This window comes from Heterocephalus glaber, unplaced genomic scaffold (genome assembly GCF_053883595.1).
Source record: "Heterocephalus glaber isolate CG9 unplaced genomic scaffold, H.glaber_assembly_v1.0 deba00001553, whole genome shotgun sequence".
NCBI classification, from domain to species: domain Eukaryota; kingdom Metazoa; phylum Chordata; class Mammalia; order Rodentia; family Bathyergidae; genus Heterocephalus; species Heterocephalus glaber.
Genome location: NW_028258344.1, coordinates 28,326,699 through 28,350,406, shown reverse-complemented (window position 1 = coordinate 28,350,406; position 23,708 = coordinate 28,326,699). Strand labels below are relative to the sequence as shown.

The window sequence follows — 23,708 nt, the reverse complement described above, 5'->3', positions numbered from 1 at the left end:
GTAAGGCCTCACTGCCTAACAGATGATCTGCAGTTAGCTGAATCCACAGGTGCCCGGCCTATGGACAGAGAAGGTCACCTCCACTCAAGTTGCTTTAAGAAATTTTATATATCTGGATTACTTTAATAATAAAGAAATACTCTAAGTGCCTTAAATTTTTGTGACGTGGTAATATTTTATTGCTTTATATCCAAGGAAATGTGAACATTGTTGCTTTTAAAATATAATTATTTTCATAATTCTCATTTTAAGATTAAAGAAAGTGGATTATTTCAAAGTAAGATTGTTTAAAGTTATTAATTATGTTTACTATTCCTATATGCAACCAGGAAAAAAACCCATAAAACGTATTTATGTAGGCTATTCATCAGCTAGATTAAGCTTTTCATCATTTCTAATGTTTATGAGGAGTGTGTATAGGAATTTGTATCATTTATTATGGGTTTATAAATTTGTGTTCTGGCAGTTTTATAATCTCATATTTTTAAATTGAAGGACTTGGAGACATATATTATATAATGTTCATACCAAACTTGAAAAATCATAAAATGCAAAAATTACTTCTATTAAAAGAACTGAAAATGGTTTGTTAACAAAACGTCATTCTTCTGTTTGAACAGATGTATTATCTATGAAAAGACACAGCATTACTTTTATTAAAGCACATACCAGATAATTAATCAATTTTAGCAGTCTATTCCAACCTTATCAAAGTTCCTGTTCCATACTATACTTTTTCCTTGTTAAACTGCCTAGATTGATTGGATTTATTGTTCAAAATAATTAAGTTCCATTATCACAAATCAAATTTATACAGTAATGGGAAAAGAAACAAGTGTAGCCTATATTCATTCTTGATTGCTCTTTTACCATGACAATGTATCTTCATTATTTAATAACTTTAACAATCATGCTATATCTATAAAGATAAAACTGTGCTTAAGCCACTTTCTGAAAAATGAGAATGTCATTTTAGACACAACACACTTGAATAAAATTGGTACTGAAGATCATTTAAAAAATAACATTGGTTTATGGAGATCTTTTGTGGTAAGACAATAAAAATATTAATTAAATACATACAATTGAAATATATATAACCACTATACCTGCCATAAAATTCACACCATGATAAACAGCAAGGTGATTGCACACCAAGGAAAGAAATGAAGTTATGCTTCATAATTAATAAGTAATTGCAGCATGAAATATTTTTAGAGATCTTAATATTATCCCTGTGATGAAAATAGCATTGAAGTATGCTGTTGGCAAAGATTAATTAACATTATGAAATATACAGAGTACCTATACTTATAGTTTAATTAAGGGCTATTGATTTGATGATTTCTGGTGAGATTCCAAGAACAAATTCTAGGGAAAATGAGCGATTTGCCTCTGAAATCTTTAATAACTTAATGCACAAAGTAAGGAGGTAATGAAGTATAATCCAATGGACTAATTGAGAATTTTGGTTATTCCATTGATAAAATACAGACGAATTTTTGGGGGGGCTTGGTTTTAAAATGATTTGGCAAGTAACTGAGCAGAGGTCAAAACAAGTTTCTTTAGAAGTCTTCAATCAAAGCCTGGGATGCTGGGCCAAAAGAGATCAAAGAGAAGGGTTCCAATAAATGCCAAAGAGGGCACTTTTCAAGTTTTCCTGAATTTGGAATAGTCGGTCAAGAGTCTTGATCAGTTTTCTCCAACATAGATGGCTAACTGAATCTTTTAAACAAATGTTCCTTTATAAATGCTTTGTTCAATGCAATAAGCTTTGTATTCTAAAGGGACAAGTAAGTAATAGTAAGTTATTTATAATTCAGATATGAAACTTGCCATTTATCTCATTACTAGAAGGTGGACAATATAAAGATCTTAAAATAAGAATTTAGAATAGTGATTAAGTTGCCAGCTATTAAGAAATGCTTGGGTTTAAGTATTTGTAGTCATGTTCATTTTTAGAAATTACTGATACTATGGCTCCTTCAGGTACAATTCTTCTGAAGACTGCCTCTTTAAGAATTGTAGATATTTTATATACTGTGAAATTCCAAGGGTGTGAACTTGACATGTGATCAAAAAGAAAGTTAATGTGGTTGGATTTTACTGCCTTCAAAAATTAAAATGAAAACAAATGTTACTCATACATAGGTCTGTTTCTTTTTGTATAAAATTTTTATACACATCTAATCATATCTATAATATATTCATTTTGAGACATTGTAACTCTGATGGATCTGTACTGGTCCTGGCCTGTCATTCCTGTTTCATTCCCTCTTGTATTGGGACCATACCTTTCTTTAAAGGATGCCTGAGCAAAATTACTGCATAGGCTGATGACCCAGGAAGATAGTCACAAAGAACTCAAATTACAGCCTTAACTACTTTAGCTTGGTGCTTGAACCAACTCGGGTAAGAATCTTTACATGAACTTATCAAGGACATAATATATTGCCTTTAACTCTTCTTTGCATTATTCCTTTAATATTTTTTTTTTACCAAGTCCAGAAAGTAACATGACTCTTCAGTAAAACATTCTTAGAAATCTGTTATATATATATTTTTTAAAAACAAAAAAACAACTCAAGTTACCTGGAAATCTTTTCAGAGTCTGGGCATTATTCTCATAGCTTCTTTCACCTCTTACATTTTTAGATTTTATGTCAGAAATTTGCCTATGCTGGGAATGAAGTTTGGGCTCTAGTCACTTTGGTAAATTTAATGTTCAGTATTCATTATTGGACATAGATTGTACATCCAAATATTTGAAGCACTGAAAGTCCTTGAGAAAGCTTTCACCTGCAATAATTTTAAATTCATTAGAAATGCAGTCATTTTTAGTTATATTTCACAAATTTTCAGTTGATATACTATGGAATAACAAGAATCAGTGAAGGAGTAAAAGACAGGAATCAGAAAGTGGCCAGTGAAATTACTTTATATGACTATTCTAATTATATTCCTTAATTTAAAAGTAGCACAAAAAATTAGTACAGCAGATTTATATAGATGATATGAAATATTAACTTTCATAGTTCAGCTAGTACATCCTGAACTTGGTTCAAACTATTCCTTCTCATTTATGTCTTTCTGATGTTAAGATCTGCAAAAAATCAATCATTGAGTTACTGCTGAGATTAATAGCTACAAATCTGTGGAGAAATAAACAATTTGTTCTTAACTGATGCAGAATTGATTTAGGAAATAATGAAATTTAGCAGCAGGGCCAACCTTGGATAAAAGGAGACAACAGAACATAGAGAAGCAAGTTTTAATTCTAAATATGTCATCTTTGAGCCTTCAGTTCTTGAAACACAATGAAACAAGGATCTAGAAGGTTTAAATTAACCAGAAACTAGAATGATTGCTTAATAATTAGGGCAAAATAACTTGAGAGAAAGCCACTTCCAAAGTGTATTTTAAATTTAGAGTAAAAATTGTTAAATTATGCTATATATAATTTAAGTATTTTTGATTTCTATTGAAATACTTCTCATGAAATAAAGTAATTAGAATTGTTATTAGACAAAATAACTCCAAAAACTGAGAACAAAAAGGGCTTTTACAGATGAGCATCATTCATGAACATTTGTGAGTACGATATAGGCAAAATATACTTATATTTCATCAACACACTATATTACTGTGATTTACTGGAGGCAAATGACTGCAATTTCTAGTTTCTGAAACAAGTTCATAAATAAGGCAATACATTTCTTTCATTCACTACTGATTTGGGGCTTTCTGGTGCCAGATCACGCTGAGAATAGGGCAATGAACAAAGAGATCTGCTTTCTGTTTTCTGGAGTTATAGTCAAATATCTGGATAAACTATAATTTACATGTAGGCTACAAAGGTACACATCAAAACAGATCAACTTTCCTAGCCATGAGGAGCTTAGAGAAATTCATAAGTGGGAAATGATTGTCTATTAGGCATATCCAACCTTTTATCACCCTTATTTCCCCTATTTTTTTTCTTTTTGAGTGAAGAGGGAAATGTCTTGAGCTGCATAAAAATATATAATATAGCTAATGTGTATAAATAACAAACATCCTTTTAAAATATTTTATTATAACATTTTTTAAAAAGGGAAAAATAGGTGGGCCATAGGCTAGACATACCACAACCTAACATGGTTGTAACTTTTAAAGATCCATTTCCATAGGCTCCAAAAAGAATCTCAGCAACAAACATGTCATGACCTTCATATTACAATTTCTTACATCTTGTTTTTTTCTCCATGCCTATTAACTTCTTTCTTAAATATCTGAATATCATATAATATTCTTAAAGGTAGAACTTCAAATGATTTATTTTTCTTTCAATATCAAATAAATGTTCATTCAAGTAAGAATCTTCTCTAACTCTAACTTGGCTTCTGGAACACTGGGGTGTTGAATAAACTGAAAACTATTTCAGTTTAGAAACCTCTAGTCTAGAAACCTCTACAGAATGTAATTGTCACATCTCTCTGGGGGACTCTATCTATTTATCAGATTGCAATGTATTATCTACGTTAGAAATGATTATTAGCAAAAGATGAATTGCATATAAATAATTCTGGGAATACAAATTCAGTACTGAGAAATATTTTATGACCATTTTTAAAATTCAAGTGACCATTTTTTCTTTACTGCCTTAGCAAAGCCACGTATGTGACAAAGTTAATGAGTTTTTCCTCAGATTTTAATTAAAAATAGATGTTTCCTAATTTTGCATGTATAATTGTGAGCTGGTCTCTCATTAATAATTGAGACAATAAATGAGATAGAATTAAATATTCATTCTGTATGCATTTACAGGTGTCATTTATAATAACATGTAATAATAAAAAATAAATATACATAATTATAATTTGATAGTACAGGCACAAGATAAGTCAGGACCCTGTTCTATACACTTCAAAACAAACTTGAACTGAAAGACACTTTTCAAGTAAAAGGAAGAAACTGGATGAAACAGACAGACTTATCTGCATGAATCCAGCAGAGGTGACTTCAAAGTCAAGATTCCTGTTGCCTGTGGAGCCTATTAAGAAGACATATACTAGCAATTTGAAGAACAATGTGTGTTTATTTTAGGAAATACATCCAGCTGTTTCTCTAAGGCAGTTTCAAGTTCACTAGGGGTCAGAAGAATCATATAATATAAAATATAACATTTTTCAATGATAAGTAGCCTAAGGGATGAAACATTTCATAAATATTTGCCACATACTCTCCAAAGACTTTAAGGTAATAGATGCAGATTCTATCTTTATTTTAAATATAAATGAAGCTGTGGATATAATAGAATGTCAATGATAAGAGAAGTCAAGACCTGCAGTCAATATTAACACATAAAGAATAGAGCCTTTATATAACTAAAAGTGTCAGAAGTTCCATACTCAGGATGAGAGTTAGTAAATAGTGTCAAGGAAATAAGTAATTAGAAAGGAAATATCTCTTGAGATCATGCCAGACAATGTTTTAGCTGTTCTAGAGAAGGAAGAATATAAGTCAAATCTTTTGCTTAGGAGAGTTAATTTCTTAGTTTTTTTAGGGATAGATAAGCTTGTTTTTTTCACTGTGGTCTATGCGCATATTTTAATTTTGGATGTCAAATTTCCAAAAGCTTTGAAATAAAAATTCCAAATAACATTTTCAAATTCCAATGAAAATGAAGTATCACAGACTATTGGATCATTGTTTTATTACATGTTTGATTAATAGTCTCTAATGTAAGCTAGAATAGTTATATATAACAAAGTACTTAAGTGCTTGCCATAAAGTAAAAATTCAATGCATCTGTTATTTTTATTATTATTATCAATTCATTTATAAAGCCCTTTTTCTATTTGGATGAAAATGATGAAATAAGTTAAAATTATAATTCAAAATTTTATCATAAGCATCTTAAGTTAGTAGCAGGTAGACAGCTTCTTGAAATGTTCTGATGATCTTCAAAGCTTAAATTCATCAATTGCAAAAGAAATTAATCAATCCTTACTGACAAGACAATATATTTTCCATTTTTTGGTAGAAGATTTAACCTCACATATCCTAAACAATATTAAGAAATATATTCTCTTAGTTATATATTTTACAACTTCAAGTAGTCATCTTCAGGTTATTTACAAATGGCCTTGATTTTCAGTGTCAATTTGTGATAATGCAGTGGATTTCATATCTTTGCCCGCCTTTTGTTTTCCACCTCAACTATAGCTGGAACAGAAATACAACCATATGAAGCTGCTATTTTTTAGTTAACAAATGGCAATTTCATACAAAGCAGGCAAATAGATTTCTTTCCCAAATTATAATTATGCCAGATTATGGTTTCTGAGAGAGTTGTTCCCTCACCTAGAATGGGAGCTATTAAATCATAAAGAAACTACTTTGGGACTCTCCCTTAAATGCTTATGAATGGTTATTTTTTATTATAATCACATTAAAGTTCTTATGGTTTTGTCAGTATTTTATTTTTGTTTAATTAACCAAAATGGTCATTTTATAGTGCACAAAATAATGATTATATATAGATATGGTGTCATGGCTAACTCAAGTAAATTAACAGATCTATTATTTCATGTATTTTTCAGTCTTTGAGGTGAGAATGTTAATACCTACTCTAAGTAATTTTCAAACACAGAGCACATTTTTATAACTATATTGACTGTATTTTACAATAGGTCTTCTGAATTTATTTCTTCCACCTCAAATTTTGCATCTCTTGGTTAACATCTTCCCATTGCTGCTCCCAAAAACCTGTGGCAACTATCATTCTACTCTCTGTTTCAATCAGTTCCACTTTTTGTATCCCATATATAAGTGAGTTCTTGCACTATTTGTCCTATGCATGGTTTATTTTACTTAGTATAATGACCTCAGGTTCATTCAAGTTGTCACAAATGATATTCCTCTTTATTAAGTTGTGTAATGTTCCAATGCTCCACATTTTCTTTATCCAGTCATATATTGATGGACACCTAGGTTGATTTCACATCTTGATTAATTTGTGTAATTCTACAAAGAACATAAGAATGCAGATAATTTTTGAGACAAAAGATTTGGTTTCCTTTGATTATATACTCAAAAGTAGAATTGCTGGATTATTGGTAGTTCTGTTTTGAATGTTTTGAAGAATTCTCACACTGTTTTCCATAATGGCTATACCAATTTATATTCTTACAACAAAGTAAAGTATACTCTTTTCCACTATACCCTTGCCACCACTTTTTACATCTTATTTTTTTGGCACCATTCTAACAGGTATGATATGATGCCTCATTGTGGTTTTAATTTCCATTTCCATGATGATTGGTGATGCTCAACATATTTTCCATATATTTGTTGGCCATTTGTATATCTTCTTTGTGGAAATGACTTTGCAAGTCCTTCACTCATTTTTTTCAATAAGATTATTACACATTTCACATGTTAACCTATTGCTAGATAGCTAGTTAATAAAAAGAGAAAGAAATGTAGAACAATGGAATGGAGGAGAACCTAGAATAAGTCCTTACATTTATAACCAACCAAAGATGACAAGATCACATAATGGGCAAAGGACAATCTGTTCAATAAATTGTTCTGGGAAAACTGAACAGCTACATGAAGAAGAATAACATTATGTCTTCCTCTGTCACAAAATAGGAAAAAAAGAGAAACAAAGCAGATTAAAGACAAATATAATATCTGAAACTGTATGACTACTAGAAGAAAACATAGGGTAAGAGCTTCTTGACATTGGTATGGGCTAATATTTTTTTTTGGATATGACTTCAAAAGTATAGACAACAAAAGAAAGTGTTGATGGGATTATACTGAATTAAAAAGCTTATACACAGAAAAAGAGAAAAAAAATCACCAGAGGAAAGAGATTACCATGGAGCGGAGAAAATATTTCCAAACCATACATGACAGTATGATAAACAGACAGATTGATATTTGCCTTTAAAAACAATTTTGGGGCTGGGGAAGTAGTCCACTAATAGATAGCTTGCTTACCATGTGCAAGGCCCTGGGTTCAATCCTCAGCACCACACACACAATCTTATTTGGCTAAGGGTCTAGCTGTTTCACACATATAATTTGTGCTCAATAAATACAAATCCACTTTGTCTTACTGTAATATTCTTTGAAGAGATAAATGACATACTACAGAGACCATTTATCTGAATACCTAGAGGAAGAGTTAATGCCACAGTTTTTATGCAAATCTTCTTGTAAGAGAGAAAGTAAAAATGCAGGTGATGCTTGGTAGTAAAGCTGTTTCAGGAAAACAGAGAAGTTTGGAAAAAATGTACAAATGCTCACTCTGAACAAAAGGAACTTTCTGTGGAGTGTTGTTCAACAGAAGAAAGAAGTAAGTTGAAAGAGAGAGAGAGAGAGTCCCGCAGGTGGAAACAGCCACTAGCTAGGGCCTGTAAAAGCTCGTAATTAAAGGTGTGAGGCAGACCAATATGTATTTCCATTTAAGGTCCGTCTGTACCAAGGGTGTTATCAGGCAGCGGTTGTACATCTTTGCTCCAAAACTATGGTCCCAGTGGTGTGCATGCTCCATCAAATCATCCCTTTCTATCCATGCCGATATAATTCCACGGAGGAACGTATAAAGCTACAACTTCTCAATCCATTCCAGTTCTAGAATTCATGGTAGAACTTGAGAGAAAAGTTTGTACAAATTTTGGATGTCACATCATAATTCCTAACAAACACCAATAATAGAGAAATAAGGATTGAATGTAATATTGTCCTCTACAGACCCTTTACCAACCACACTTCATTTCACATTTGAAAACCTGGATGATATATTTAACTGTAACAGAGAATATCAATATTTGAGATAATAAATAATGAGGCAATTAATAGTTAATGATTTATGTTGCCTTTAGTGTTACAAAGAGATCACAGTATCAATATAAATATATTTTAAATACTAATCCATTTTTATCTTTCTACTTAATTTATGATAAACAATTTCAGTAATTTTAACAAAGACTTGTCTAAAACACACTGTAGTAATAAATACACGACAGCTAAGACAACTTATTTTTTTCACAGTCACAGAACACTGAACCTATTATTCATGCTGACCATTAAGGCATAAATTCTGTATGTATTGAGACTGCTGATAGCCTTTTTTGTCACCTCAAATGTTTATAGCAATTGTATAAAACTATTAATTTATTTCTTTCTGATGGTAGGATTTTCAAAGAGAGAAAAGGTTAATATATTAATCATGCAATGATATTTATACTTGATCTCAGCCAAAAGACTGAGAAGCTAGTGCAAAGATATTTATAAGAAGATAAATTGGAAAATATTCCTGGTCAAATAATGTATTTATATCTTTTGGAAGACCACAGTTTGATTCCTTTGCAACCAGTGATTGCATTTCTTGCCTAGTATAGGCCCACTAATGAGTTCATATCCATACACACAAAGAATAAAATCAGGCCCTGAGAGTGTAATGATTAAAATATTCATTCTTATAACTGCTATTTTAATAAAATATTATGAGTCACCTAGAAGTTAGGTAGTGGTTCTTAAAAGTTAGAAGATAAGTATTTTGCCTGAATTCAATTACAAATGAAATGCACTGTTAGATTAAATTAAATTCTATGCTAACAGTTTCATTCTATTCACTCAATGCCTGGATGTTTTTTGATCATGTCTATTGTCATTGGCTTTACTCCCTGAACTCCTTGATCTTTCAATTATCCCAGGTTCCCCAGGCACTTTGCATATGTAATTTCTATTTAGAATTATGCAGAGACAAGCAGAGCTTCTCCCTCACTTTCTTCAGATGTCTGATTAGATTTCACCTCAGTAGGAATGGATTTTCCTAACTATCCAATAGAAAAGAGATGTTCTCTACCTCATCTATCAAAACTTTCTGTCTTACTCATTTTATTGTTTTTCCATAGCACTTAGCATTACTGGCATGCCATATATTTATATTTGTTTTATTATCTCATTGTCTAAAAATATTTAGTTTATTGCTACCTCTCTAGCAATAGAGCAGTGCCTGGAAAGTAACAGGTGACCAAGAACTTATGTTTGAATGAATATACTTGATTAGCAGTTATGCGTTGTTTGCGGTAAAGCAATGTATTATGCACTGAGAATGCAACAAATAAGATTCAAAAACATACAAAACAAAAGTAGACATTAAGGGGATAAACAAAAAATTTTCCCTATATATGACAGAATTGTTGAAATCACACACAAAATTACACCATCTGAAAAGGAAAAATAATTTGACTTGGAAAGTAGGGAGACCTCTATGAAGGATGCAGAATTTGAGTGAAATCTCGAAAAGAGAAGACTTCTACATGTGAAGATGCAAGTGAATGCCCTCTATCAAGAGGAAGGGGAATGTTCAGCATATAGAGATAAGAACATATGGTCAATTTTGATGACAATCATAGAAATAAAGTAATGAGGGGATGACAAACATAAATATCTATGCTATATGGTCATGCTTGTATTCATTTTCTAATTCAGGTATTTTTCAACCGTTATGAATAAGAATTTTTTTAAAAAGTTGAAATTTAATATCTGTATAAGATGTAATCTTCCTCTACCCTCATCCATCTCTCTATTTTAAACTGAGGATTGAACCCATAGCTTGTGGATACGAATTAAATGCTCTAAATCAAACCCCTTTTCTAACATTTATTTTGAGACAGAGTCTCACTAAATTACCCAAGATGGCCTGGAAGTTGTTATTCTGCTGCCTCTGTCTCCTAGGCACTTGGGATTATAAATATGTACCACCACACCAGCTCACAGTTTTGTTTTGTTTTTTTTTTAAATATAGTATTCCAAGCTATTAAGAATTTAGTGCCAGATTTTAAAAAAATTTTAATCAACACATAACATTTGTAGTCATGTATATTTATAAGGCATAATGTAATATTTTGATTCATGTATATATGGGGGAATAGGACATTTTAAAAGATGCATTTGTTTTTAGTGTATTTCAGAACTTAAAATATAACACGTTTATGTGCGATTCTGTACATCCATACATATGTCTCTACCTATATATACATAATTTTCTCTATCATAGAGGCAATAATTAACATTCTTATGGATTCTAGGCCCCCTTTAAAAACTTCATGGCCAGTCACTCACAGATCTGAAGCATAAAAACTCAGAGCCAACAGTTATGTTAACTAAGAATAAATGACCAAATGTCTTTGAGTAGGACACTGACACACTGAAGCCTATATTGTGTAGGCACTGGGTTAGAGATGAAAGGTACTTTAGAAAACTTCTTTCCAGCACAAGCTGTTAGGTTACAGAAGAGAATGCCACCCACGGAGATAGTAGGTGTTGGCCAAGATCACAAATAGAGGGCCATGATGGATAGTACATGGGTTCCTGAAGTTATATCATCAAATATTTCCACGATAAAATGGACAAGGAAGATAAGTTCATCCAAACATATCACTAACGATCAAAAATGAGTATCTGTTCCAATTCTGCAAAATAAAATAAAATGTTACACACTGAAAACTTGATTTGCACTGTTTGATTGGGATGAGGGTTGCAGTGTTTATGAAATTCTATATTCAATATTAGGTAGATATTATTCTACTTTTCCTCTAAGACTATATTCCAAGAACATACTCAGTTTTTTAAAAAAAGTTCTCAGTGATTTTTTAAAGCCAAAAAATGTTTTCTCAAGGTCATCTGGAGTTTCAGTATGGAAAGTTACAAGCATTCCTTGTTTTATGCATAATATGAAGATTTAAAAAATTAAATTGCACATTTTAATATAATTTGATATATATGAATAAACTTAACATCAAAATAAACATAAAAATTATTTGTACTAATCAAGATTCCTAAGTCAACCTCATTTGTAAAAATAGGTATACATGTATTAGACTTCTTCAAAGCAATTTCTACTTGTTTGGCTCCAACAAAATCAACATCTGACACATGCAACCATTTTTTAATGCCACTCAGTAAATTCTGTATCTAATTGAAAGCCACTGTGTACTTATGCACAGTGAAGATCTTTTACCTGCATGGACACTGAGACTGTTCATTTTCCACAGTAATTGCTAAGTCAGAAGGGAGGAAAGGAAGACTTTTTTCTCTCCCTGTCTCTCACACAGGAAATTATAAATAACCAATCTAGACATGAGTAAGGAATAGACTTCAAAACCCTACATTAATTTTCAAAGGCATAGTGGAAATTATACTTTAAATTCTCTCATACAAGTATTTTTGCTCTCCCTTTCTTCACATCTCTGACACCATCACATGTACCTTTCCCATTTCTCTAAAAGGAAGTTAGATTATTTTCACTAAGAGATATTATATCAAATTCTCAGGAAATGAGAAAATTAGAAAGTTGATTTATATACTATTTCAATTTTAAAGAAAACCACAGTGAGATTTCTGTTAAGTGTGTAATTATTGCCTTAATTGGAGTACAACTACCTCTAGGTGAGTTTATTCCTTTTACAAGATCAAATACACATGCATGAAAGATATGAAAATGGAAATGTCTTAGATTTTGATTATGGGATAATTTAGATATTTTTCTATACCCAGTGAATGCAAACAATTGTATTACATGCTCCACTTTTGCAAATATTATTAGTGTACGATAAAGACCCATTTAAGGATTCTATTTGCTTTTATTGCAAAGCTATCTATATACTTTAATTTTATTATATTCTTGCTGCCTGATATTTTATAGTATTAGGATATAGAAGCAGTTACTGCAACATACTACAGCTAACAGATATAATTAAACATAAGTAACACATTGGATTTTTTTTTTAACTAAATCATTCCAGTGTACCCTACTGTGTTCATGCCTGTATAATTATACATCTGACTTGTCTCATGTAATTCACAATCTCTTCCTGCTGCTTAATCACAGACTTCAGCAAGTGCATTTTGGGGGGAGAGACTGAGTATAATTGTTCTGTGAATCGTTTATTTGCCATGTGCATTAAGGTAATGATTGCCCACAAGGAGAACAAACAAGGGGATGTATAGGACTAAAGGTGCAAGAAGATTTTCAAGTACATGCATAATTTAGATTCATTCTGGTAGGAGGAAATCATAAGTAAATTAATCAGTAATATATTTGTGGACTTCACTCCAATCATTTAATAAGAAATAGCAGTGGCTATTTTTTGTTGTTTCTTGATCAGAAGAAAAAGCTGATTATCAGAAGGTATTCAGGCACATAGAATCAAATGGGAAGTGCTATTCCTCAGAGCTTTCCATGGTGCATAAAAGTTTGAATAAGAAAATTTTTAGTTTTCACATCTAAGTGAAAATAGACCAAATAATAAATTAATCAGAACAAATTACATGTCAGCTTTTGGATAGATTGTTGCTAATATCCTCTCCAGTTTTTAAAATGTATTTGATAACATCTAAAGACATAAGGAATAGTGAAAAAGTGCAGGTATTGACTATAGAATAAGTTGCCATTCTCCATCTATGATGGTAAATAGAGTCAGTGACAGGCAATTTTGGGCTCAATATGGTAATATTTACTTCACACAACAGAAAAGACTAAAGTGTTAAAGAGTTAGACTTATTAGAGAAAGATGTGATAGGAAAGCTTTTCATGGAAGGCATATTGCTTTGCCATAGACAGTTTTATTATAAGACAATGATTTTTAGATAAATCTTGGTTATCAGTTCAATAATCATCTCTGTTGTGGACTTTAGGCCAGAGTAATTGTGCTGCTCCTTTCTAGTCAGAATCAGTTTCTTTAGGGTCGACTGCAGAAGACTCCTTGTAACCCTTTGAAATTGTACCCTTAATGAATTATGTTACAAATATGCTTTCAGAAGTTTGGCAGTGAATATCCTGTTAAATATTCAGTTTGTCATTCACAATTAACTCTCTCTCCTCCATTCTGAACTATTTTATTTTCCCTGGGAGTTGCAATTGAAATTGGACAAATAAACAGAAGTTTCAGGCTAGCTTCCCAAACCTTTCAATCGACTTCCAGGAAAGAAAATCTATCATTCCTAGAAAAGGGAAAAAGAGAACTGTCCAGTGATCATGACTGAATGAGGGATGCTGAGCTAGACTGAAATTGCATTTGATCTGTTTCTCTGTTGATTTTGTAAACCTTTCCAAGGGTTTCCATAGTAACAAGCGAATTATCCCCTCTCCTCCTAACATCTTCCAAGCATAATACAGGGATAAAGATAAAGGTTAGGGTGAAAAGAGCTACAGAATCTTTTCCACTACCAGAATGTATCTGAAGAAGTCATGATTAGTCTTTTAAGAAATCAAGTATGTTTTCTCGAGCACAGTCATATGAAAAAGTTGGGTCAGGATCTACTTACATCTCTGATGCCTGCGTTTGCTCCTGTACATGGTCATTCTGAAAAAATCCGACTTTCTAAGAAGTAATTGGTTTGACCACGGAGACAAAGAGACGGGTTGTGCTCCTGCTTTGCAGTAAGACTGTTGCTCACTGACAGAAGGTAACCAGCAATCACACAGTGAAAGCCAGGGTAATACCATTCTCATAAAATTACAGGGGAGATGCTACAGCCTATCTAATGCAAATCTTTACCGAAAATTATATTTTTTAACCTTCCTCCAACCAATATCAGTTAAGATCTCTAATAAAATCTGCACTATTAAAGTGCTGTGCTTGAAGCAATGCTGAATTAAGAATGGTTTCACACATTCAGCAAGAATAGTAAAACTGAAAATCTAAATGTGAATGTAAAAATCCTTGTTTGGTATCTACAAATATTAAGAAAAACTATCCTTTGAGTCTATATGCCTTTTAGCCACTCTAGAACACTGAGATTTGTATTTTCTTCTAAAACTCCACTAAATTCTCTCCTTCTCTGAGCCCCTTATGCACTTCTTAAATTCAATTATTGAAGCAATTATCACTTTTAGTTATGTCTATTTCCTTAACAACTGTACTTCTCAGGAAAAGCAGAAATTGAATGTTCTCATATTTGTATTCCTAGGACCTCACATAATAGGGGCACATGATAGGGTCAGAGGTTCAGCAAGTGCTCACTACATCCTAAGCACTTTTCTTGCAGAAAGCTTTTCCAGAAGCCTTCATCTACCTGTGTAACTCACATCCTCATTTCAGTCCTCAGTGCTCTACTTTCACCATATTCACGGCATATCCTTACCTGAACACATTTCACTCTGTCACCTCAAGCCAACAGAATGAAGCTGTGACTTCCTATGCTTTGTATTCTTTGCTCAGAGTGCAATGGCTGGCACCCAGCAGAAACTCAGCAATACTATCTCTGCCAGACACTCCAAAGAGAGTATATTTTTAACATCCCTTTTATGTGCTAATTTAGTTGCCTGAAATTCAGGTTTTATTTACAATAAAGAAGGATTTACACACCAGTAAAGGCTTTATATAATAAGACTTTATGATTATATGTTAAATTCACCATCCAGTCAAGAGGCACCAGTGGACATTGTCTTCTGTGAGGATTTTTCTTTTTTTTGGTGTAGACAATCCCAGGTTACCTACTAGGCAACCAGAGGTAATCATCTCCATGACGTTCTTTGTATGGGAAGGGTTCTTTCAGCGTAAACACTACTGATGTTTATATTAATTACCATATTTCATAATCACAGATAGCAAGAATATTCAAGAAAGTTTCAAGGCTATGTATCTTGTCCTGCTTTCTTGACTTTTAACTACACTTTTTAGTAAGCCTCTTCGTCAATGACCACTACAGTTATATCCTACTTAAAGGCACAGTCAGTATCTGCTTTACTTTTTATACCCTAGAAGGATTATCTTTGTGTTTTTTAATATATTGTACTTAATATGCTTCCATAAATAAAATAAGCCTTTTCTGAAGTATTAAAAATGCACTGCATATCCTATAACTCATTTATATGTTTAATTTTTTCTATCACTTCTACTAATCACATAAAATAGTACATATTTAGTTGTTTTGGATCATCTTTGTCTGTTACAATATAAACTTCCTCAGTACATAACTGTTTTCTTCAGAGATGTATATCCAGAGGACCAACCAGTGCCTGGCACAGAATAGGACCTCAATAAATATTTGCAGAATACACAAAGTTTAACAAACAAATTTAAACTATAAGTCCTTAAAATAATAAACTTTTTCAGTGAATTCAGACTATAGTCAAATATGTACTTATTGACTGAATTTATCCTCTACTTACACAAGGCAAATTCTTGTCATTTCACATCTGTCTTTTGGTCAGAAGCTTAATTTGAGTGTTTTCTCCATTTGAATAAATTAAACTTACTCAAAGATGTGAAGATGTATTTTAAATTCACTGAAACAAAAACATATTCAATATGCAGTGTTTCTTTTAGGGAAGTTATTTGCTACTTCCTTGAACAAAATACCCCTCCCCCCAATAAACAATTAAAATCACAAGAATCCAAAGAAATTGAGAGAGTTTGACACCAGTGGTACACGTTAATGATATGAATAAATATGGTGCTGATAATTTTTTGGTGGAATTAGCCTAATAACATAATGACACAAATGCCATTAATTTTACCATTAATACAGTATTATATACAATGAAATTTATAAATTTTCTCTTTACATTGTTAGTCCTCCATTATGTATAATTAACATCTCAAGCTGAAAATTTTTTGTAAAGACCATGTAACAATTTAATTAACTTCATTTGCATGTACAACAGACCTCCCCAGCCCCAGCCATCATACATAGATGCACATTAAAACATACAGCCTGACTCAACTCTTCTATGTTTGGCAACCTTTGACCTTTGAGCCTTGTACCAGATTGATTTTCTTAGGCTCCACATAAGGATTTCCATTTCATCAATCCTTTCTTATGCTATTTTTCTGATCTCAGGGCATACAGGACATCTACTCCTACTCTTATATTTGGGGTTAGTGATTTAAATTCTAGATGGCTTTTGGCCATCAAAATTGGGTAGGTGTTGAATAAAAGCCAAATTCCTAAGTAGATGAGAGGAAGACGGGGGTGAGCACTGAGGAAGAGGACAAGCCTTGGAGAGGTGGAACCTGGGAAACCTTTAACTGGAACAATGGAGAGGAAAGATTTTTTTTTTTTTTTTTTTGAAACAGGATCTCACTATGCTGTTCAGGTTGACCTTGACCTCACTATGTAGCCCAGGCTGGCCTCAAACTCACAGCAAACCTCCTGCCTCAGGCTTCTGAGTGCTGGGATTATACCTGGCCTGAAAAACAAGGATTTTCAAGAATCAAAAAGAGCAGTTGAAGAGAGGGGACATGCCTAGGCAACCCACTCCTTTTTCTTCCTACCCTCTTCAAGAAACCAGAATGGGCTAGAACTGTTTTGTCTCCAAATCAGCTTTCTGCCCTTCTCAGAGACCAAAAGAAGCCTTACTCACTTACAAAATATTCTTCTTCATATTTCCTACAATCTGGTTTTCCTTTAATAGAATCAATCTTTATAGTCCACACTTAAAATTCAAAACCAGTGAGCGCTGATAAACTAGGATGAATGAATTCTCATTTAAAATCAAATAATTCTATCATGATTTTAGGACTGAATTAAGTGACAATGCACTGGGTAGCTTTGGGAGAGACTTCTGTAAGAAAGTAAAATAGTGACTTGGCTGGGCTCAAAAACTGAAGGAAATCCTAAATAAAATAGTGCCTTGCTGGGGTTAAAAATCAAGGAAATCCTATTTACTGTAATACAATACAGGGAGTGGATGATGTATGGTTTAGTAAGCATTAATTTGAGAAAATACTCATTAGATGCTAGATCCATCTAGGTTTTATATGCATTATTTCACTGAAAACTGGAAGCAGCCGTATGATGAATCATTGTATTATCATTGTGCTTTTTACCATCATTATCATTATCAGAACCACCGCCATCATCATCACCCTCATTCATGGTTTCACAGAAGTGAGGCTGAGAAGTTTAGTGTTGAGATTAAAATCTCACAAACTGCAAGATGCTTCAAATCTGGCTGCTCTTTTACCAGAGCCAGGGCAAGAGCACATGCCTTGTGAAAGAAATAGCAGACGAGATGCCACAAGGAACATGCTTCCCTAAAACTAGTGATGCTAAATACCTCCCAGGAGAGGTGAATACAATTACCTGAAGGGCTTTTGGCTTGCTGGCAGGGACATTCAAGTTTGGAACCAGAACTGACTTGATTGGGACAACAGGTTTGCTCAGCTCTGAAGGAATAATGACTTTCCACTTATACATGTCCTTGTCTGGTGCTCCACCCCACATCCTAGCTTTTATTCTTTCCTTCAAGAACACTAAATAAATACTCCCAGAATACCAAGATTATCAAATGATTAGCCAGAGTTCTGACACCTTTATCTGGTTTTAAAATTAAAGTGTATGATTTCATAAAAATTCTAATAATTTTGAAGATGCAGTATGTAGAGCATATAGAAACATTGAACTTCAAATGCATAGCACTAACACCTCAGAAAATTACTAGAATAAAAATAAAGCCGAAGTACTGTAGTAGTTAGATTGTAGAGATTCTTCATATTCAGATAGATGTGTGATAACAGATAGTTTCTACAAGAGCTGATCAGTCTAACTGAAGAAGGCAAAGATACATGACCTCAAATAATGTGTACCATGTACATCCTCCAAGGACTTAACCTAGAGACTCCTTCAGGTTAGCCCAGAGCTTTCCTTTTAAAACATGCTATCTTGAAAATTGTTTCCTGAAGTGATATGAGTGACATCTCAACTTTCCTTTGCTTAGTTTTTCTAAAGTTTGGACAGACAGTTAACTACAGTTAACCTTTACCTAATGTCATTCCTATCACTTAACATCAAGATGTACAGGTGTGAACAATTTTTTTCCCTTTTTCTTGTTATCATGCCATCTGAGCCTCTGGTACTGCTACATTTTCTCCTCTCAAAGTGTCTTTCTTTATTGCAACATCATCTTAGCATAATTTTTGTAAAATCTTGACATGAACTTCAGGTCTTTTCAACCAAATATTTTTTAACCACGCATAATCATCAATCCATCTTTATCTTTTTTGACAATTTATACACATACACATCATTACATATATATTTCCAAGTGCCCCTGGACCCACACCTATTTACCCAAAGTCAAATGTTCTCCTATTAATAGATAATCTAAAAATAGACTAAAATATTCAATGGTTATCATATTAATAATAAATTTTTGTCATTTCATTTAGAATCTTATTTTACTTCATTTATTTAATATATTTAAAATTGTTCTTTTTGAGCTGGAAGAAATACAAAATATTCTGAAGTTTGGTCCTAAACTTCAAGTTTTCATTTGTGACATTAGCCCAAGTTTGGAGAAAATAATAATTTTCAGAATAATGTTTTCTTTTATCCTTCACTATTCTTTAATATGAAATAAGAAAACAAAAGAATTCAATATTACTTAACTTTAATAAAAAATATAATCTATCTGAAAAAAGGCCTTTCATTTCTTTAAAAAAAGTATAATTGGACTTAAATATTAAGTCTTTATTCTTTCTTTGGACTATCTCCAGTTCCTTATGGTCTAATATCAATGAAATCTTTAAAAACATTAAGTTTTGAAATCTTTAATATGTACAAATATTAAACAATCTAAACACATGTCTCCTTTATAACACTGGTTACAATTGATCTTATTTTCACTGCACCTTCTTAGCGGTAATGGTTTTGGAGAATTGTTATGGTATAGATATAGAGTGTCACCCAAATATATCATGGGTTCATAGGTGCAGTTTCCGGAAAGTGATTGGAATATGGGGGCACTATTTTTTTTTTTTTTTTTTGGTACCGGGGATCGAACTCGGGACCTTCTGCTTGTGAGGCAGGCAGAAGGGGCACTATGTTTATCAGTGGGCTCATCAACTACTGAGTTCAGTAGCTGAGTGTGCGGTGGGAGGGGGCCTGGTGAGAGGCAAGTCACTAGTAGTGTGACCTGGAAGGCTATATCTCTCTCCTTATTCCTCCCTTCTTTCTCTGTTTCTTGAGCCACCATGACATGAGCAGCTTTCCTCTGCCATGCCCCGCTGCCACGGTCTCATCTGACCATAGACTTTAACCTTGAGTCAAAATAAACCTCTCCTCCTTTAAGTTGTAGGTGTTCAGTATTGTGTTTCAGGGATGAAAATGTGACTAAGACAAGCATTTTTCACTTTAGTTTTTTCCTTTTATTTGTATTGTTTTCATCCTGACTTATCTGAGTCCCCACACTGCCTCATTATTGTAACCTATATAGTATTTGATCATATGGACTTAGTTTTATATCCTCAGTTGTATTATTTTCCCATTTACATTCTGATTAACTTGCAGTGGTTTTTTTTTCTATTTTTTAATTATTACATGTTTGCAGTACATAATGATTACATTCCCCATGAGTAGTTGGTACATATACATAACACATCTTAATTCTTTTATCATCTGCTTCCTCTCTCCTCTCCCACACTTTCAGGTTCAATGTTTTAAAAATAATGGAATTGTATCTTCTTTACTGCACCCTTTTCATAGGTCCAAATATTTAATAGTTATAAAAGAGTTGGGGAAAAAAGACTAAAGCTGTTGTGGTTGTGTCTAGATGTCCCCCTAAAGCCTCATAAGGTCTTAGGTGGGGCTTTTCAGAGGTGGCTGAATTTAAAGTGTGTGATTGATTTATGGTGCAATGCTGGTCTCAAAGGCACTAGGATTGAGGGTGTGAGAGCTACCTGTCCTAAGTAATCTGCATAAAACAAAAGGGGCAGAAAGATGCTGTTGAGGACCCCTCCCCCTTCCCTTGTTGCTTTTGCTACCATGTGGGCACCCGAACTGTTTCTCCTCTGTGACACCCCTCTGCCATGTGCCACTCTCCCTTGGGGCCAGCTGATTATGGACTGAAACCTCCACAAACTGTGAGCCTAAGAAATCTTTCCCCCTTTAACTTTGGGTGTTGGGTATTTTGTCTCAGCATTGAGAAGGAAGTGTTATGGTTTGTGTCTAGATGTGCCCCTACAGCCTCATGTGGTCATAGGCTTGATCTAGAGTGTGTGAAGCTGGAATTGACTGATGATGCAAAGCTAAGCTCAAAGCCACTAAGATTAAGGGTGTTAGTGGTATCTACCCTAAGTAGTCTGAATAAGATAAGAGGGGCAGGGAAATGCTGTTAAATTCTCTCTTGTTGCCTTTGCTACTGTTTGGGGGCCATGTTATTTCTCTTCTGAGATGCCTGTTTGTCATCCCTGCCCTGGAGCCAGTCAGTTATGGACTGAAACCTCTATGAACTGTAAGCCAAATAAACCCTTCTCCTTTAACTCTGGGTGTCTGGTATTTTGTCTCAACAACAAGAGAAAAGTAATTAACATAGAAAGTAAGACAAAAGCATGTGCATCTATATTGTACTTGAATTTCTTAAAGAGAATAGTTAAAAATGGGAAGTAAATTACTTATCCTTATGTAAATAATTTAATTATCTTCAACACATTTTTGGGAAATGTTAACTAGGTTACATACTAAAGATGTAAAAAAAATAATCCTAGAGACCCTCTAAAATACAAAGGCCCTTTAGAGTGAAAATCACACAAGAAGTACTATTATCTGTAAGAAATTAGTTCACAGACACATGAATGCATTCATGAATTTTGGTGGAAGTGTATGTTTCTATAGTTTGAGTTATTTGTTTCCTCCAAATTCATATTTTGAAACCTAATCTCCAATGTGATGACATTTGAAGGTGGGGCTTTTGAGAGGTGATTAGGTCATGAGAGCAGAAGCTTCATAGATGGGACTAGTGCCCCTATTAAAATGATCCACAGAAATCTCTTGCGCTTCCCATGAGGTGAAGACATAGCAAGAAGGTGGCTTCTACACAAAAAGCAGTCCTTCACTAGTCACTGTCACAGAGTCTGCCAGGAACCTGATCTTGGACTTCCCAGACTCTAGCACTCTGAGAAATAAATTTCTGCTGTTTACAAGCCACCTTGTCTATGGTGTTTTATTATGGCAGTCCAGATGGACTAGAAGAGTGTAATGTGGAAGAACTGCTGGGCTGCATGATCTGGAGATATTTTATTTTTGAAGAATACTTTCTCAGTAGCTTACAATGCTTGTCTTCATGTCCTGAGATAAAGGAATAGTACTTATTTACTGAGAATAATGAAGAGATATTAAAAGATCCTTTGTCATATAAGTTTCTCTGATTATTAAAATTATATGTAGAATTTTACTTTAACAGAGTTTACATAAGAATATATATTTTCCATCATCTATGTATCTATGCATCTATCCATCATCTATCTGTTTATTGTCTATCATCTCCCTATCTTAAAAACCATAGTGTTGTGTATTATGGAGCTACCTTAGTTAAAAAAGACATGTCCTGAGGTGTTCAGAGGAGTGTCATACTTCAAGGATCAAACTGTAGCTGAAGAAGATTCTAACAAAACCTAGAGGTTTCAGGACAATAGTGATGAACAACAAGGAGCACTTGAGACAGAAAGGCAAAACATACTACACCTCTCTGGGGAGACATAGTGCTAAATACCTTATTGTACAAATTACTGATTTTGCAGAGTTATTCCTTTTTCTGGCTCATTTTAGTCAATGTCTTCCCTCATATTTGCCTTTAGTTTCTTATTACTAGACTCTCACATAGAGCATCTGATTCCATCTTTCTATTGTATCATTTTACTCCTTCTGCAGTGTTTTATCTATAATCAGCTCTCCAAAGTCTGTGGTTCTGCATTTGCAGATTGAACCCACCAAGAACTGAAAGTATTTGAAAAAAATTCTTTGTACTGAATATGCACAGTCTTCTCTGTCATTATTTCTTAGGCAATATGACAACTAATTACATAACATTTACACTGTATTGGCCATTAAAAATAAGAGAGAGATTATTTAAATTATACAAGAAAGTGGGAATAAGTTATGTCAGTTCCATGGCATTTTATATAAGGGACTGGAGTATCCATTAATTTTTGTATCCATACAAATATATATTATATTTCTATTATATGCATATTATATATATGTTATATATAATATATATAATTATATTGGTCTGTAATTTATATGTGTGTGGTAGGAGGCATATCATATCAAGTTGTTATTGTTATGAGGCAGACAGAATGAACTACAGGGTTTAGCACTTTACTGTACCTTATTATGGTTAAAATCATTTAACTGCTATCCTGTAGCTGAGTCAGAATACCTGAAACCCATGACTTAAAGGAGAGGTTTATTTGGCTTCATTTTCAGTTCACAGGTGACTGGCTCCAAAGCAGAAACAGCATGATGGAAGAGACTAACAGAGAAGGCTGCTCGTCTCATGGCACCCAGGAAAAAGAAAGTGAAGGGAGGCACTGGGGACAAAAATACACCTTTCCAAGCTGGGTCCCAGTGACTCTTTCTTCTGACCAGGCCCCACCTCCTAACACTGGGACTACTGAACTCATCATCAGTGAGTAAATCTGCTGGTGAGTATAGTGCCCCATGATCCAGTCACCTTCCAAACACATGGGCCTTTGGGGGGTATTTTAAATCTAAACCATAGCAAATCATATAGTACAATTTTCCATTAAGATCGTCAGAGTCCACACATGTTACCTGCCTAATATAACCAATGGATTAAACAAAAATGAAGTATTTTAAGTAAAAATAGTTCACTGATTACAGAAGCTGAAAGGAATTATAAACATGGAGTGATAACTTTGTGTCAGGAGTTTTATTTATGTTACTTTAATCTTAAA

General features: G+C 33.3%; 1 protein-coding gene across 18 annotated transcripts in view; it reads right to left on the bottom strand.

Moving 5' to 3' along the window:
* The window catches only part of Ralyl (RALY RNA binding protein like), a 733,271-nt gene that overhangs the window by 185,253 nt on the left and 524,310 nt on the right, over nt 1-23,708 (bottom strand). The window contains exon 1 of one of the 18 annotated variants that reach the window (XM_087190537.1): nt 14,332-14,530. The exons of 16 other annotated variants lie outside the window; for them this stretch is intronic. In XM_087190537.1, coding sequence (XP_087046663.1) covers nt 14,332-14,518 — 187 coding nt within the window. In that variant the 5' untranslated portion in view covers nt 14,519-14,530. Of the gene's footprint in view, nt 1-14,331; nt 14,531-23,708 lie in introns of those variants that run through there. One more of the 18 variants, XM_013071209.3, reaches the window with a different exon arrangement.